General features: G+C 47.2%; 2 protein-coding genes across 10 annotated transcripts in view; both read right to left on the reverse strand.

The window, feature by feature from the left end:
- The window catches only part of MAPRE1 (microtubule associated protein RP/EB family member 1), a 34,621-nt gene extending 30,095 nt beyond the window's left edge, over positions 1-4,526 (reverse strand). The window contains exon 1 of one of the 4 annotated variants that reach the window (XM_073880557.1): positions 4,415-4,526. The gene's annotated coding sequence lies outside the window, so the exon portion shown is untranslated. Of the gene's footprint in view, positions 1-3,863; positions 4,080-4,111; positions 4,212-4,414 lie in introns of those variants that run through there. The other 3 variants (XM_025876767.2, XM_025876769.2, XM_025876768.2) reach the window with 3 other exon arrangements.
- Positions 4,527-10,648: 6,122 nt separating this feature from the next.
- DNMT3B (DNA methyltransferase 3 beta) overlaps positions 10,649-18,231 on the reverse strand; it is a 40,875-nt gene continuing 33,292 nt past the window's right edge. For 3 of the 6 annotated variants that reach the window (XM_073880559.1, XM_025876632.2, XM_073880558.1), the window contains 4 exons: positions 17,343-17,428; positions 14,657-14,726; positions 13,804-13,922; positions 10,649-12,231 (listed from right to left, as the gene is read on the reverse strand). In XM_073880559.1, coding sequence (XP_073736660.1) covers positions 12,090-12,231; positions 13,804-13,922; positions 14,657-14,726; positions 17,343-17,428 — 417 coding nt within the window. In that variant the 3' untranslated portion in view covers positions 10,649-12,089. The remainder of the gene's footprint in view (positions 12,232-13,803; positions 13,923-14,656; positions 14,727-17,342; positions 17,429-18,231) is intronic. The other 3 variants (XM_025876634.2, XM_025876633.2, XM_073880560.1) reach the window with 1 other exon arrangement.

Genomic DNA, 18,231 nt, shown 5'->3' on the forward strand with positions numbered 1-18,231 from the left:
TCATTTTACAGATGAGGAAAGAGAGGCTCAATCTAGAAGCCCTGGGAACTGGTAGCCAAACCTGCCCAGCCCCGTCAGCCACATTCTTTCCCTGCTACTAGAAAATGCTGCCCCTCACAGTTCTGCTAGGCTTTCAAATTCAACAACAAACACAAAGAAACACAGTAACTTAAAATGGTATTAAACATGAACAAATGTTTACCAAGCACTGTTCTAAGGCCAAGGAAACAGGTAAGCAAGAAAGACAAGTTGTCTGTCCACAGGTAGTTCATGTTCTAGTAGTGGAAGTCTAACACAGACCAAATACACAAACAAATGTCATTTCATATCAACCATTTAGGAAATGGGGGTGGTGGGGAATGTGGTAAGGGAAAGTCTCTCTGAGGTGACATTTGAGCTTAACAATCAGAAGGAAACAGTCACATGGAGATGTGAAAGGTGGTTGTAACCCAATAACCAAGAGGGAGAGCAGGAACAGAAGTGGGAAAAGAAGCGAAGAAGCCAGATCATGTTAGGACTCGGCAGGCCATGGTAAGGAGTTTCAATTTTATTCTGTAATTGCTAAGGAATCCATTGTGGGGATTTAAACAGGGTAGAATCACACCCTCCTTTAAGTTTGTGAAGGGGTTCAGGACACCCCCCCTCCCAGAATGTGCCACTTTGGCAAGTGGATTATTTTGAGCTAAGGCACTTGAGACCCTGTTGAGCCGAAAAACTTTTGTCCCTCCCGTAACCACACAGAAGAATCTAAACTGGGGGGTTCTTTCCCAGAATAAGGGGTATTAACAGAGATAAATTTTATCTGAGTGACCCATCCGTACGGTAGGGCAAACATCTAATTGCCAAACACCTGCTCTTATTGCCCTGTGAAATGCATTCCTTTCCTCTGAAATCCCAGACCTCTACCTGCTTCTCCTGAGAGTAACATATAGACCTCATTTTGCCTGTCTTTGGCATTCCCATCTATGTGGATTTCCCATATATACAGCTATTAAATTTTATTTTCTCCTGTTAACCTGTCTCGTGTCACTTTGATTCTCAGTCCAGCTAGAAGAACCTTGGAGCAGACAGGAATTCTTGCTCCCCAACATATGAAAAAGATCACCCGACTGCTGGTAGAGGACTGTGGGAAAGGAAAACTCAAGCAATGAGGGAAGGGCAGGTTGATCCAGACCTAATGAAATCCCTGGTCAATTACCATGAGGACACACAACTAACTATAAAGCACCAGATTTCATAGTGACCTTGACATAATTTCCCTCATTTCCTGAGACAATATTACCAATGGAGAGTAAAAACTCAGAGCAAATTTGGAACCATCATGAGAGCCCATGATCTCTTGTGGCACTTCCTTCCATCCACCTAGTGCCTAGTGAGTTGGGTCTTCCTATACCAGTCTCCTGCAAGCCTCATGAGTCATACAGCTACAGAATATGAGGGCTGGAAGAAACAGAGATCTACCCAACCGATCCCCTTTTTATAATCGGGGTGACTGAGAGCTGGCAAGATAAATAACTTATCAAGTCTGTGCCCTCACATCCCACATTCGCCCATCCTCCACAGCACTTGGCACAGTGCCTCGCACACAGTGAGCCCTCAGTAAATGCTATTTGTTTTCAGGTTGGCAAGACAGTGTCAAACACAGAAAACTGTGTCTATATAAACTTTTTTCAGAAAGGAAACCAACAACACTCTTACATTTTTAAACTCAGATGATAAAACCATTTTATACAAGAAGCCAATACAATTAAGTTCCTGACTCCACTGGGAAATTAATTCCTGTTCCCACAGCACTTCATTCAAACCTCCACGGTAGGCATTATCACACTGGATTGTCATTATCTCTCATTTCTGAATCATTCCCATACCAGATTTGCACCAGGAGGCAATTTGCTCTCTGAAAAGACCTGAGGATTTCAAGCCAAGAAGACCTGGGTTTGAGTGTGAGGCCATCACTCTTTTGCTGTATGACCCTGGGCAAGTTACTCAACTTCAGTACACCTTAGTTATCTTATGAGTTAATGCCACCTATCTAAAAATTACGAGGTGAGGTTTAAATGAGATAAGGTACATAAAATACTTGGCATGGCATGGGACAACGTAACAGGTATTAAACAAACAAGATCCAGGCTAGGGATGGACCTAATCCCACTCATCCTCCTACCTCCACTGCCAAAAACAGTGCCCAAGACCTGCTACCATCTCTCATCCGGATCCACTGCAGCAGCCTTCAAATTAGTCTCACTGCTTTAATCTGTCCTTACACAGCAACCACAACAAATTTCCTGAATCACAAATCAGATCAAGTGTCTTCCCTATTTAAAATCCCTGAATGAATAAATGAAATGCATATTGTGTGCAAAATACTATTACCAGGTACCAAGGAGAGACACATCCAAACAAAAAACAGTTCCAGGCTAAGCACTTGTAATCTATTTTGGCGACATTCATACATACACTGGGTAATGTATGGGTCATGCTACCATAAAATGTAAGCAGCTGATTAAGCCACGTGTGTCTCCTGACCACACCCCAGCTCAGAAAACGTTAATGGCCTTTCATCATCATATAATTTAAAACGCTTTCATTAGCAGTACATTAATACCTGGTCCCATGTGCTCCGCTAACTCTGCAGCCACTAAATACATGGGGTTAGGCACCCTGTGGATATGCAATAAACATCCACTGACTCAACCAATTAACTGGCTCTTCCAGGCAGTCAAAACAGAGTCTAGTTCTCAGAGCTACGGCTACAGCTAGCTACAGCTTACTCTTCCTCCATAAGGATTCCACTGCTTTGACCTCAACGCAAAACCCCACGACCACTGTGCAAGCCTCTCCTTTAAAAGGCTCCGTGATCCAGGTTTCAACTGCCTTGAAAAACCTCTCTTACCTCCCCAGGTATCTCTCCTCCTTCAGTTCTCCTAGCATGTTCTCAAACCCATTCTGATTGGATGCTGGCTGAGGTGCACCCTATTACTTTCAAAGGCACCATACTGAGCCCTATGGAAAGGGAGGGAGGGAGGTACTGCCAGAAAACAGCCATGTGACCCTGAGTAAACACCTCACCTTTCTGGATCACAAATGGCTCACCTGTAAAAGATGAACAACATATTCTGCACAAGGTGGTAGTGAGGATTAAATGAGAATCTAAGTGAAAACACTTTAGTGAAAAGAACATCATGTCTTAAGCTTCTCTTTGTGCCAGAAACTGTTAGGGACTTTGACACACCACCACCAAGGGCAAACTGGTATAAAACACACTAGCTCTCAGGCAGGCAGCATAATACAGAGGTTAAAAGCCTGGACTCATGATCACAAATGCGGCTTCAGAAAACTCCTGGACAGCATAAAGTAAATCGCTTGACCTCTCGGAGTCTCAGTCCTTCATTTGTAGAATGAAGTAGGATCTCTCAGAGATAGTATGGTACTGAATGATACAATGCCACATTAAGCTATTAACACAATGCCTGGCACACAGCAAGTGCCCAATTAGCAAAGAGTGCTATTATTATCTTACAGCACCCCAAGAGGGAAGTGAATGCCAGACTTGGTCTATGTTCCCTTCAATGGGCCTCAAGATCCTCATCCTCAAAATGGGGGAGAGGCCAAACTCTGTCCTGAAGCACCTCAGGGCAGCTGTGAAGCTGGGGCTGGAAAAGCACTGTTCATATCACCCTGTTATATTGTCTTCGTAGTAATTCTATGAAATTATCTTGTCCATGGATTCATTTTCTTAGTTCCTATCTGTCTCCCCATCACAATGCAGACGCCTGGAGAGAGGCCTTTGCTCAGCACAGCGCCCAGCACTTAGGCGCTCAACAAATACCCAGCGAAGAAAGGAAACCATTGAGCTAGCTTACTTTCTGCCCGTGCTGTGGTAAGAGCTTTCCGCAGTCTTATCGTTGTCCCCGCTTTACAGACGAGGAAACTGAGGCCGAGAGGTTCAGGCACCTGCCCAAGATCGCACAGCAGGAAATGGAACCCAGGTCTGAATTCAAAACCGAACTCCCGACCATCAGGCGACACCGCCTCCTACACTAGGGGTCCCCAGAACTCCCAGCAGGACTCACTTATAACCACACACACCCCCTACCCGGGCCCAACTAACCCGGAACCTCTCGCCACCGCTGTCCGGGTCCCACACCTAGGCCGCGGCCCAGAAGCCCCCACGCCGCCGAGGGGCAGCCCCCACTTCCGGCCTGAGGCCCCGCCCCTGGCAGAGCTGAGCGCGCGCCCCCAGCCCAGCCCGCGCGCGCCGGGTCACGGCCCCGCCCTTCCCCCCACCCGGCCCGATCTGCACCGCCGTGGGGAGCGGCCCAGGCACCGCCCGCAGGGCCCGCCGGCGCCTGCCCGGCCCGAGGCCCACCCGGCCGTTCCCCGGCCGCCGCCCCGTGCCCGCTAGCCGCCTCACCGGCTCTCGGCGGGACCGCGTCCACGGCCTGCGCCCGGCTTCGGTTCCGTCTTCGTCTCGTTCAACCCCCCCGCCCCCCCCCCCCCCCCCGCGCGATGACCCCCCCCGCCCCCCCCCCCCCCGTTACGCGCCGACGTACAAGCTCGTCATTGCGCGCCGGCTCCTTTTATAGAGAGGGACTCAGCCGCACGCCGGGGGTGGGGCGCGGTCAGTGATCGACGGCTGAGGTGCCCAAGGGGCGGGGCGCCGGCTGCCGGATCGCTCAACCACGTGGTCTGACGAAGCCAATGAGAGCCCGCCACAGGCCGGGTGTGACTCCGCCTAGAAGGCGAGATTCAGTTACAAATTCTCCACCCCAGGAGCCAGAAGAATTGGTTTTCCGATGAATTTCTGCAAAAATGGGTTATTTGATAAGAAAGATACTTGATAGGCTCTTTGAGGAAAGACTTAAAAGCCACCTCAGAGACACATTCTGTGACTACTCTGTAATGACCCTGTAATCTCTTCATCCGTTTATTTTCCTCTTAGTACCTGTGAAATCATCTTGTTTATTCGTTTATGCCTTTATTGTCTGCCTTTCCTTAAGTTCCACAGAAGCAAGAATCTTCTCAGTCCTGTGTCCCAGTGCCTGACTTGCTGAAAGAATGAATTAAACCCACTTATAGAAAAGCAAGGTGAGGCTCAGAGAGGTCAATTGACTTGCCCAGCATCACAGAAGCTGACCCAGGTTTTGAGCTGGGTTTTTGTCTAGATATCACTTATTCATGTGCTCCACAAATATTTATTTTTCCTGATCAATCGGGTCCTACGGGATTTGATAGTGAGCAAAAACCAGACATAGGCTCTGAGCTTTTTTATGTGTGTGTGTGTTTTAAGTTAAGCTCTATGCCAAACGTCGGTCTCACCACCCTCTCACCACCCGAGATCAAAAGTCACATGCTTTACCAACTGAGCCACCCAAGCGCCCCTAGCCTCTGAGCTTTTTAAAAGTTTCCAGTCTAGGGGCGCCGGGGTGGCTCAGTCGTTAAGCGTCTGCCTTGGCTGGGGTCATGGTCCCGGGGTCCTGGGATCGAGCCCCACATCGGGCGCCCTGCTTAGCGAGAAGCCTGCTTCTCCCTCTCCCCCACTTGTGTTCCCTCTCTCGCTGTGTCTCTGTGAAATAAATAAATAAATAAAATCTTAAAAGAAAAAAAAAAATGTTTCCAGTCTAGGGGGTGCCTGGCTGGCTCAATTGATACGGCCTGCAACTCTTGATCTCAGGGTTGTAAGTTCAAGCCCTATGTTGAGTGTAGAGATTACTTAAAAATAATAATCTTAAAAAATAATAAATTAAAAATAAATAAATAAACTTTCCTGTCTGGTAGGAGAGGCAGAGGACAAGACAAATAGCTCGAATCACTGTTTAATTACAAACCAGACTTAGTGCTAAGCAGGAGCCATGTGTGGCAAGGGTGACAGCACATACATTGAATGAAGTAGGGTCCTGGAAGCCTCCTTCTGGGTGAAGTCTTACCCAATTAGTTGCCAAAGTCTGCGGGGAGCTGGGGCAGGAACCATTTATCAACTAGTCTGGAGGCATTTTAATATTTTAACCACCAGAACTACTAGTTGTCTCCTCCGAATGCAGCACTCCAAGAGTACATCACAAGGAGCCCTGACCTCACCCGAGCAGTGTGGGAAGACTTCCCAGAGATGATACTTGCCCTAAAAGATGAAATGTTAACCTAGCAAAAGATTTGAAGTAGGTAAGGGCGAACAAGAGGATACAGCAAAGAGCCCTGTGGTCAAATGATTATAGCAATAATGGTAATATTAGCATCATAGGGAGTTGATTGGAAGCATGGATAATTGAGCAAAAACATTCACAAGTGCTGTGGGGCATCATGAATTACCCCCACTTTATACATGAGGACATGAAGTTTTCAACAGGGTAAGTGAATTTCATAAGTAACAAAATTCAAACCCTAACTCTGCTAAGAGTTAGAATCACATAAGAAAAAAGCTCTTAGACCACTCCTAGCACATACTAGGTGCTCAGTAATGTTAGTGGTTTCTGAGTCCCTTTTGATCAATGTCAACATTTCATTAATGTCAATTAGTTGTCAGCATTACCTAAAGGCCACTTTGGTTGGGGGAGGGCATTAGTGTGGGGAATGAGACAAGTAGACAGCCAAGTCAAGAAAAGCCTAAGTGCAAGACTAGAGTTTGGACCTGATTCTGGGAACACAGGGCATCACCTAAGTTTTCTGAGCAAGAGCCTCCAAAATAAAACTCATTTCCCTCCCAGGATCTGCTCCCAAAGAGATGGGAAAGGGGCACGTAATCTGCTTAGAGTCTACTTTCCCCCCTCAGGACAGGGCAGCCAAGGTTATCTGGGTCAGATTAAGCCTTGACTGCAAAAGGCCGGAGAGTAATAAGAAAAAAAGTTTCTACCCAGAAGGAGAAATAGCTGTGGAGATTTTAATATGTGTCTTTAAGCAACTGTTTTAACATGGAGGTGATCTCATTATCACAGGTAGAAATTGTGAATCCCCTCTCCAAGTACAAAACAGAACAAAAACTATGACATCAAGGCCTAAGTTTTCCAAATGTATGGCAAGTTTACGGGACGAAAAAATGGTGTTGGGAGGTCTCAGCTGCCTTAGGGACCTGACCAACTCAAGGGGGAGACAACTACAAAAATAAATTCTAATACGGAGTGTTTTGTGCTGAGATAGATTCTATATCCACAGGGAAGGGGGACTCAGATTAGGGAATGGCTCCTAATCCTGCCTAGAATAGAGGTAAAGAAACCTTTCTGGAAGAGGTGCGAACTGGAGGACGAGTCTGGAAAGAAGGAGGCTGTTTCAGGCAGAGAACAGCATGTGCAAAGACTCAGAGTAAGCAATCATTAGCTCCAGTAATGCCAGCCTCTGTATCCTTTCTGCAATGCTGAGACCTCAGGATGAACCAAAGCTCATAGAGCACAGGTAGGTTATAAGGCCTGAAATACCAGGATTTATGCACAGCCCTCTTGGTATGTTTCACAGTTAAGTTTTAAAAACAAAAAATAGGGCGCCTGGGTGGCTCAGTTGGTTAAGCGACTGCCTTTGGCTCAGGTCATGATCCTGGAGTCCCAGGATCAAGTCCTACATCAGGCTCCCTGCTCAGCAGGGAGTCTGCTTCTCCCTCTAACCCTCCCCCCTCTCGTGTGCTCTCTCTCTCTTTCTCTCTCTCAAATAAAATCTTTAAAAAAAAAAATAAAAAACAACCAAATGCAATGCGTGTTTCTGGAATGGATACCAGACCAGAAAATATATGTTTATTTATCTTCCTCGATAAAGACATTTTGCAGCAACTGGCAAAATCTAAATAAGGTCTATAGATTAGATAAGGAAGTAAATGAATGTTCATTTCCTGATTATTATGATATACTGTAGTCACGTTAAGAAAATGTTCTGGTTTTTAGGAAATACACACTGAAAGATTTAAGGGTAAAGAGACATCATCTCTGTAACTTACTCTCGAATGATTGAGAAAAAAACAGTGTAGAGAGAGGATGACAAAACACACATTGCAAAATGTTAGCATTTGAGGAATCTGGGTGGTAGGTATTTAGGAATTCTTTGTACTATTCTTGCAACTTTTCTGTATATCTGAAATTTTACATGAAAATTTTAAGAAATCAATAAAGCTTAACAGAAGGCAGAAAGGAGGGAAGAAAGGGATAGAGGTGGTAGGCTGCAAGTAGGTACTTAGGGAAAGAAACAAGGAAGGTAGGCAAATTGTACTCCAGGCCGCAAAGGGCAGCAGATAATTTCAAGCTGCAGCAGAACAAACAAAACACACACACACACACACACACACACACACACACACCAAAAATAAACAGATGCAGGTGGGACCAAGAAGAGATAGCAGACTACTTTGGCTTCACAGAACAGATTCCAACTCAAAACTCCTTTGCCTCTGGCTATGTGGCCTTGGGTTAGTTATGGGACCTCTCTGAGTCTTAGTTCCCTTCCGGGTAATCATGGTAATCAGGGCCTCACTTCGGGGTTGCTAGGAAGCTTCTCCAACAGTAATAACAAAGCAGCTGCCATTTACCCAATGTTTGCTACCCACAAGCACTCTCCCACATGCTTCACATGCCTGGAATCATTTGAGCCACAAACCAGCCTTAGAAGGTTGATTATTATTCTGTTTCACGCTTGGGCAAACTGAGGCACCTAGAGGATATGGAGCACCCCCAAGGTCACAAGTTAGGAGTGGGTGAAGACAGGGCAGACACCCAGTTGCACTGCAGTCATCAAGAACCAGGTGCAGGCCTTGAACACAGTATCACTCAAGAAGTTGGCTGGAAAACCAGAGGGACTGAGGGCGGGTAAGAGAAGAGACCTTGTCCTCCCCCTCCCCCCAACCAAACGGCTGTGGACCAGTCCCTGCAAGATCCCTTCCGCAGGCCTCTGGGGTGGCAGATGCCAAAGCCACCCCCATCCACTCTCCCTAACAAGGACCAAGGGGACCCCAACATGATGTGGGGGCTGGTGATGAACACACCAGATACTATTGTTGCTACAGTTGGCATCATCAGCCCAGCTACTGGGAAACCCCTGGGAGATTACGGCCCTGCCCTTCCTTTTTGTTTTTTTTTCTATTAAACATGAATAAATATTGTATGTCAACATCACTACCAGCCCCCAGGCATTAACACTGTATTGACTAATGGCTTTTGGTATCACGATGCCATCCAGGACATGTGAGGGCTTCTACATGCACACATCATGCCCTTGAACCCTCCTAGCAGCCCTAGGAAGTAGGCAGGATTTATGGTCCTTACCTGTTAAGAGATGCAAATCTCCCTGGCTAAAGCCCCAGGCTACTTGGAAGATTGCTTCAGAAAAGGCCTACAAGGTCTAACCTCAGCCCCAAGATCAGAATGTTCACATACTCCCCTTGCCATTTGTGCCTGGGATTGTGGAGAGCCAAACATAACCCCCATCTTTAGCTTAAACAGATAGTAGCCCCCGACAGCCCCTCCAAAGCCAGCCCTCAGCCTGCCCCACAGACAGACTGAGCCAACCAAGAGCCCCTCACCTGGTGGGATAGTCCACCTCCTCTCTTGGGGTTTTGAGACCCGGTCTGTTTATTTTGCTTCATCCTGTCCTGGTATTCGGTGCAGCACTGGATACAAGATGGCTTAATAGGGAAGCTGAGGCCCCCTGGGACCGCAGCACCTCAGAGGAGTGCCAGCCCACTTGTTAATTGCCAACGGTCTCACCATGGCAATGCTTCTCATCCTCCACTCCAACATTTACCTTAATAAGGCATACAACTCTAGTCATGGAGGTGGCCAGGATTAGAGCCTTTCTTAACATTTGAAGGAACTGAGGGGCTCATACAGTTGCCACATCCAATTGAACTCCAACTGATCCATTGCATGTGCATCCTTTCTCCACACCATTTTCCCTCCGCATGCACCAGCTGACCAAAATGAACCTCTGGAGAGGCACGGAGATCTTCATTGGCTCCTGGTCCCTGACCAATAGCTAGATCTAGTGATGGGACTATGGCAGGATGGGCTGGGGGATTGGGACACCGGGCTAGCTGGCCCAGGTAAACTGCAGAGCAATGCGTACACGCTCCACCCCAAGAGCTGTGGCCACAGGCAGTTAGGTTGGAATCATGGGGCCATTCCCAACCGGTCCTGTTACTGGACTGAAACAGGACAACTTGGCAGCAGTGCAACCACGAGCAAGGGAATCCAACAAAGGCATGGACAACTGGGAGAAGCAGCCCTGGGATTCTTGAGTCAATCACCTTCAGCTCCCTAAGAGCATGTCAGATGGCTTTTCCAGACCTCAAGCCTTTAAATGAACTCAAAGTCTCTCCAGTCCCTTGTTTTGAGAACCAAGGTTTAGATCTCATTCACTAGCCCAGTGTGGTCCCTGGACCAGCAGCATAGAATTCTTGGGCTCTACTTGAGACAGTGAATCAATCAGAAACTCAAGTTGGGGCCCAGAAATCTCCACTTTAATGAGCCTCACAGGGGAGGCTGGTACCCTGGAGTTTGGGGACCAGTGTTCTAGACCACTCCGTGGGGTCACACTGGTATTCCTGCACTGTGCTTGCTGCATGAACCAATGACCAACTGGAACTCCCACCATTCCGCTTTAACCAGGCCCTCCCAACGTCCCACCCATCTGACCTGCAAAGAAGGAAAGGGACACCAGACTGTTAGAGAAATACTGATTTTAATTCAACATAAGGTAAACTCTAGGCATCTGTCATCTTTCAGCCTAAAAATTAGCAAAACTGTTGAAACAAGGCACAATTTTTCCCCATACTTGTTACGTGGCTCCAGTTACAAAAAACAAAAAATTTATGAAAATGTTAAAACATAAAAATAGAAGTCTGTGATTAAAAAAAAAGTGTATAAAAAATTCCCACAAAACCTGTCAACGTTGTTCCTGATTCTACAAAATAGCACCAGTAAGAAGAGTAAAAGTTGTTAAAACCATTAGGACAGCATTTCTGAAATGCAGCTTTCCCGACCTCCCGTTCCCCCTAAAAACTTCCCGTGGGATACAAAAGGACTTTAAAATCTCTGGAGGGAGGGTCGAGCTTTTTATTGCAGTTTTCCCCCTGCAATCTCTTAGATGAGGGGAAAGGGCGGGGAATGTGCGTCTGCTCCTGCTGTCACTGCTATTCAGTTTAGGAAAAGGCTGAGGATTCGGGGTGTCCTTTCATGTGGGGACCTGTGCCTGCAGAGTAGTCTGGAGGGTGCATTTTGGGGGTGGAGGGGGATGCCTTCCCTAAGCCTCCTCCTTTGCTCCCTTGACATGGGGAAGAGGGAGACCAAGAGAAGCCACACCTGTCTGCATAATATCCAGCAGCGGATAACCCAGCCCACCCCTTCCTGAGCTCCCCGGAGGGTTCTATTGCAGTCACTGGGAGGGCATTTAGCTAAGGGTAGTCGTCCCCTTGGGTTTGTTGGGGGGGGGGGGATAGCCCTGAATGTGATGATGAGGTCATCCCTGCTGAAATCATCATCATTATGGAAAATACTCTACACGGACACCGACAGCAGGTCCCAGCCCTTTACACTGAGGCCAGGGGAACATGCTGGGTAAAATTCAAGAAAGACAGGCATCCTTTCCTCTTCTGCTAGCCCCAGAGGAAAAAAAACACCCAAGGCTCTTAAAATGTCCCTTAGCTACATGTCTACCACTGCATGCTCCTGGAAATGAGGGGCTGCAGGTGTTTAAAAAAAAAAAAAAAAAAAAAACCAAAGTCTTGCAATAACTGTCTTGGGTGATTTTTCAGCTTTAACCTGAGTATTAGAGAGCTGTCGGCACTGTGGTTTTGGTATCTTAGCCATTGTTTCTCTGAGCAGTAAACCCAGGAGGGAAAAAAAAGCCATCTTACTACCTACTTCAAGTTTTGTTTTCAGAGAAGACAAAATGAGCACCGTGTTTGGCCGCTCCTAGCGGCCAGGTCTGAATTGTGCACAAGGAGGTGGCACCTCAGGCTCCCCCTGCCAGGAGTGGGTCACACAGCTCTACCTCCTGCCAAGGTTATGTGGCGTGACCCCACAATGCTGGGCAGAGGAAGAGCAGAACTGGGGCTGTACCTACTGGGTCCTGGCTCTGCCCCACATGCCCCAGTGCTCCTGGGCTCAGGGTGCCTGGGAGGGCTATTCACAGGCAAAGTAGTCCTTCAGGGGGGCGAAGAGGTGTCGGATGACAGGCACACTCCAGGACCTCCCAAGCAGCTTCTGGCGGGCACCACGGCCCATGTTGGACACATCCGTGTAGTGTACAGGAAAGCCGAAGATCCTGGGGAGGGGGGGGGCAGGGGCACCAGAATAAAAAGACAGGGAGTCAGAAGTGCCCCTTCCAGCACGCTTACTGCCTCTGGGAGATCCTCACACGAAGAGCATGGCACTGCTCTTTCTGCCCTTTGTCCCATCCTTTCCATCAGGCCAACCGGACCTTCACATGAGCCCTCATTGAACCCCAGAGGACAGATCAACCGGTTCTACAGAACACAAATAACGGTCCAGAGGGCACGGTTCCTCTAGAAGGAGGCCTGTTGCGTGCATCCCTAAGCACTAGTGCTGTGCTCCAGGCACATAGCTGGTGCTCAGTGGACCTTTCCCATGTTAATGAATGAATGAATGAATGAATGCCAAGAGAGCCAGACAGCAAGCAAACAGACATGTATCTGCCTTCAAATCACAAGAGGAGGAAAGGGAAATTTCCTTAATAAGAATTAAGGACACTTGCAGAAATAGATCCTCAGATGCTCAGATAATTTACCATAAGTACACTGAAGTATCCTGCATTTTCTCTCCCTCTTAAAAAAACCAGTTGTTAGGTCAAGGGCCAAGCTGGACTTAATGGCAGATGGCAACCAAATATACCAAGAGCTTCCTCTATGAGATTCTACCAGGCCTGGGAAGAGGCTACAGATACACTAGACCTCAGTCTTTCCTGGGTTTACAATCTAATACTAAAAAGCACACCAATGGGTGTTAAGCAATGTGCCAAAGATGTAACACCGTAGACCTATATAGTGCCTTTATAAGTGCCTATACCCACTTATATATATCATCTGCATCCATCTAATATCACAGGGCCAGCCCAGCATGTAAGGCTTAGGTCTCAAAATACAAAATAACCCACAAGATGAATGGGCAAGGTTACCAGCCAGTTTCTTTCTATGAATCAGAACTTAATTTTAGGCTAAGAAAACGACTGGTGAAGAAATAAAACCAGCTGTAGGACTGAAATATCTGAAATGAAAATACTCTTATCAAATCCTCTGAGATGCAGCCAAAAATGTAAAGAGGAATATTCATAGCCCTTCCTTCATTTCTAACAACAGTAAGAACAAAATAAACAGGGGGGGGCGGGGAAGAAATCAGAAAAGGAGAATTGAAATCCAAGAGCTGGTTCTTTGAATCCAAACAGTTAAACGATCAGCTTAGCCAAATAAATGGAAGGAGAAGACAGACTTTGGCTAAGTAGGAACCAGCTTTATTGGCAGAGGGAATATGAGAAAGACCAATGGCCAAGTCAGTGGGGTTTTCTTTGGCTGGTTCCTCATATGCCCTGGAGGCCCAGCATGCCGGGGCAGTTAAATGCCAGGGCAGCACAGCAGAAACAGAGATGGTGTGGTCTAATGACCTCATGTTTCAGATTCCTTACCACCACCCTTCTGCCATTTCTACCAGGAAAATCAGCACTAACTCTGAAAAGGTATCACTCCCAGCCCCACTAACATAGGGCAGTGAGACCATGCAGAATTAAGGCAAACACCTGCCCATTTATGCTGCCTGCCTTGACATGTTCTTCCCCTTTCTCTCTGCCTGCATGATTCCCCTCTTCACGTGCAGCCCTGCTCACCTTTCTAGCTCAGTGCACCACAAAACATCTTCTTTGCCATTCATGACAACAGGGAAAAGTTGGTTTTTCCCCTGTCTGATCGAGTTCGACTTGGTGGTTATTGTCTGTACTTTCTTTAACTGGAGAACAAAACGACATCATGGAGTGAGCACAGGATGAAGGGTCTGGGTCAAGTCAAAGCTCATCATCACCTCGGGAAGATGGAGGAGGGAGGGCAGGCATGGGAGAGAGGGAGGCAGGGTTGGGCTCACAGAGGGAATGAGAAAAGGAGAGCTGGAAGGCAAGAACATTTTGTGCTTCCCACAAACACCAAGAAGTTAATGAACAGGAAGGACCAGCCTCACAGAACAACAGATAAAAAAGTGAACATGAATGAGATCACATGGGGGCCAAGAAAACACCAGAGTTCTTGATCAAGCAGGATTAAGCAAAAGTAAAAACCCACCCAGATTTTGAGGATGGCCCACTGGATTTTGAATGAATGGAACCTAGCCTGATGTAAACATTAAGTTTATGGAGATCTCAATATAATTTTACCAGTAGACAATTTTTGTGACAAAACAAAAATTACTCATTTGCTACTGGGAAGATGAGCTGAAATTATCTGTGTCTCTATGGAGTTTGCATTCGCAAACTAGTCACCTTTTCTCATGGTGATTATTTCTGTATCAAGAGCCTCTCCTACTCTGTGCTTTTGTTTTAAGATGGGACAGAACAATTAAGTGGGGAAAGAGGCCCAGCACCAGGGAGTCATGTGGGGAGGAGGGGCAGGAATAAACTGGACACCAAGGTCAAGTCCTCGCTTGGAGGTCACCAAGTGCGTTTCCAGAGACCATTTGTTAGCAAGTCTTACCTTTGCTGTCCTATTGAACTCCAAGCAGTCCTGCAGTTCGAGTTTATCATTCTTTGATGCTATCACGGGCCTGGGAACATCCAAAACCCATTACTTTCTACCAACTATAAAGGGGCCTCGGCTAGGCGCTTCCCAAGGTGGGAATGAGGGCCAAAGACTGCAAAATGTGCTCTGGCAGTGAACTTGTTACAATGAGCGGATTAAAAAAAAAAAAAAAAAAAAAAAAAAAAGAGCCTGGCAAGAACACAAGACTATGTGCCAAAGCCAGGAACAGACTAGCCCCTTGAAGGGGCAGCCCAATGTCCAGGAGCAAATGCTCCCCCTTTCCAAATTTTAGTATTAATCAGAGCCTTCCTGCAGAGACAGCAGGATGAAGGAAAGCAAACTGGAAGGAGTCAGGAGACCCCTCCAGTCCAGCCCCACTGCTCACTGAGTGACCCTGAGCAAGTCAGGCCACCTCTCTGGGCCTCAGGAGCTTAGACCAGGTCTTTGTGGATCTACCTGCTGCAACTAGCACATGAAACCCATGATTTGGTGGCTTACACCAAAGACGACTCGGGACGGTTTCAGGGCTAACAGGAGATACAGGTAAAGAAGGACAGGAGATGGTTGACATACGAACCATTACCCTGTAACTTTCACCACTGAAACCTGCAAATGCAGAGAGGCAGACAGATGCCTGAGAAGGTGGAGGGCTAGAACTTGAGGAGTGGTTAAGCGTTCCAGAGGAGAAAACCAGCAAAAGGTCTGAATGCACAGAGTTGATGAACACCACAGCAACCTCTGTGTAAGGAACTTCAAGGCCAAAAGGAAATCAGATGTAGGAATGAATGATGCCCACAAGAGAGGCCACAGAATCACACAAAACATTCCCCTAGATTCTGTCAGAGATTTCCTTGACCTCACCTTCCGGGCTAAATGCCTGCCTATCCCAAATCTTTACTCTTCCATGAACCCAAGGGAGTTGGGGGACACACATTACAGCCATACCTGGTCCTGACTGTACGACTGATATCTATATAACCAAGGTGTTAGGTTGGACAGCTGGATTTGGGTCTGTGACTACCAGGTGATGGTTGGGTCACCACCCTTGCAGGGCCCAGCTGTAGACACTGTTATTCTTACAACTCAGAGAGAAAGCTCTGGAGGCTCTGCAGACTCTCTCCTTTCATCTGATACCCTACATCTAAGGCATCAGCAAATCCTGTTAGTCCTACCCTCACATTACCTATAATCTGATCCCTCCTGTTAAGTGCCACAGAACTCTTGAGCTGCCAAGCCCCCAGAGCCACACTTGCATTGTGTTGAGTATGTATGGATGGCACCCTCCTCTGAATGCCCACTTCCACGGGTCTCCCGACTGGTGCTGTCATCCTGCTATTGTCTATCCTTCTATGAGCAACTATCATGAATCTGAGATACACCTCTCACCTGCTTGAATGGCTCATGAGTTCCCATGCAATGACTCACAAATGCCACATAATTTGGCCCATATTTCTGAGTCCTTTGCCGTACTGTCCCAGCCACTCTGGCCCCTGGAACCCTGTTGTCTGAGCTGCTCTTCCCATGTGCTGTTCACCATCACCCCGTTCCCTATTCCTTCTGACTGGAATGTTCATTCTTTCCTCAATTAATTACATGGCCCCATTCCTTCATTTAAGGCCCTGGTAGAATGAGAAGCCTCCCCATCAATTCCTCCAATTCCCCCACCTCCAGCCAGGATGGTGAAATTATTTACTGTCTTCTCTACCCATCCCCCATTACATGTCAACTCCATGAGAGCCAAGACTGACATCTAATGTGTTCACCACTAAGCCGGCAGCACGTACAGCAATGCCTGGCACAGTGTGAGAGCTCAAGTGTTGAGTGAAGAGCCCACTTCATCCAGACATGAACATTCTCCATTTCACTGGCTGATTAGCCAAATAAAAATGCAACATATCCAGCAGAAATCCTACAAGCTATTCTAGCAACTTCTCCCCTCTGTTCACACTTTGCTAAATGCCTGAAAGTTATGCTTCCAGCACTTCCTTCTAAAGGAGAATTTTTTTTAAGCTTAACTCATTTGCAAGTCTGGGATGTCACATTACCATCATATTTCGTATCTTAATTAGCAGGTTGTTCCCCTGGAAACCACATGGAGGAGATAATGAATCCTCAACAAAGCCACTTACTTTGTGGCTTTCAACATGAAAAGATTGATAAAAAGCTGGGAAAAGCTCTTGGTTAAGAAAATCCAAGGGGACAGGTTATCTCAGCTCTGCCACTGGGCTGCTCACCACAGGTCTCACGGCCAGGGATCACCTCATCTAACAATCTACTTGCATTTCCCCATGGGACAGTAACTGGAAGAGGTGGGGTATGGAAGCATCAGCACTCAGTCTGCTCTGTTCCAGCACAAGGCACTTTGAAGAACCTGGCCCGTGGGCAGAGTGAGAACAAGTCAGAGAAGACTAAGGAATCCTAGCCTCAGATTCGCAGGTCGGGGCAGCGCTTCCCAAAAAAAGGCTTCCAACATGGCAACAGGGATTGGTCTGAATCCTAGGTGGGGCCGTTAATCGGCAGAGCCAGTGCTTTCTAGAAGGCATGAATGGGTCTCTGAGTCACAAGAGTTCACAGTTGGGGCTCACATCATTAGTTATACTTAACTTGGCTGTTACCTGTCCCACCTTGAGCCCCTTGTTACCTGTTCATTCCAGGCAGGTTGCCCCAGAAGTAGCGGGCCCTGTGAGCGGCAGACACTTTGATGGCATCGATCATCACTGGGTTACACTGCAGAGAGAGGGACAGCTGCTGGGAGCCCATGTAAGAATTCATGTGGAAGCCAGCCAGAGTGGGGTTTGACCTGGGTAAGGTGACAAGGCACCCCCCCCCCGCTATAGAGGAGGCATGGTTCCTGCCAGCAAAAAGACAGACCAACCCCCATCAAGAATCTGGCTGGAAGACACAGCTAGTGCCCTGATATACTGAACATGGTGAGAGACCAGACTGGACCTGCAGGTTCTGAAGATACACCCTCGGACCTGACAGAAAATTACAGAACGTGCTTTGTACAGGTAGGAAACGCAGCTCAAAATTGAAATCGGCCAAGCTGGGAGTCCTGGAATGCAGTGTTGACAAAATATGGCTTCTGTCACCCATCTGCCGGGTTCACACAGTGTGAGGGAACTAGCCAGTTCCATAACATCTCCAGTAGAGCTTAGGTGGTCAAGTTTTGAAGAAAATGAATGAAATGTATGAAAAGCATTTACTATAGTGCTTGATGATAATGCTTCATACTGAACTGACTGCAGCCCCTAAAGCTGCAGTTCTCAGAACAGGGAGGAGAAAAAACTCCCTAGAGTAAACCAAGATTAGTCAAATCTTCTGAGGCCCCCAAAAGTAGATGAGGATTTCATCATCTGACTTCAGGGCGTTCTGGGTGAGGTTAGAGATCAAATATTTTCCACACACTAAAAAGAATCAACCCACATGACTCCGTTAGTTTTGGATTTAGCCGTGTCCTCCACTAAGAACTCAGAAATCACTCCCAACCACCTCCCAATGCCAACAGGGCCTTCCCTCCCATGTTGTCT

Source organism: Callorhinus ursinus, unplaced genomic scaffold (genome assembly GCF_003265705.2).
Source record: "Callorhinus ursinus isolate GAN/ISIS: 27379988/994484 unplaced genomic scaffold, GSC_fseal_2.0 scaffold38, whole genome shotgun sequence".
Classification (NCBI taxonomy): domain Eukaryota; kingdom Metazoa; phylum Chordata; class Mammalia; order Carnivora; family Otariidae; genus Callorhinus; species Callorhinus ursinus.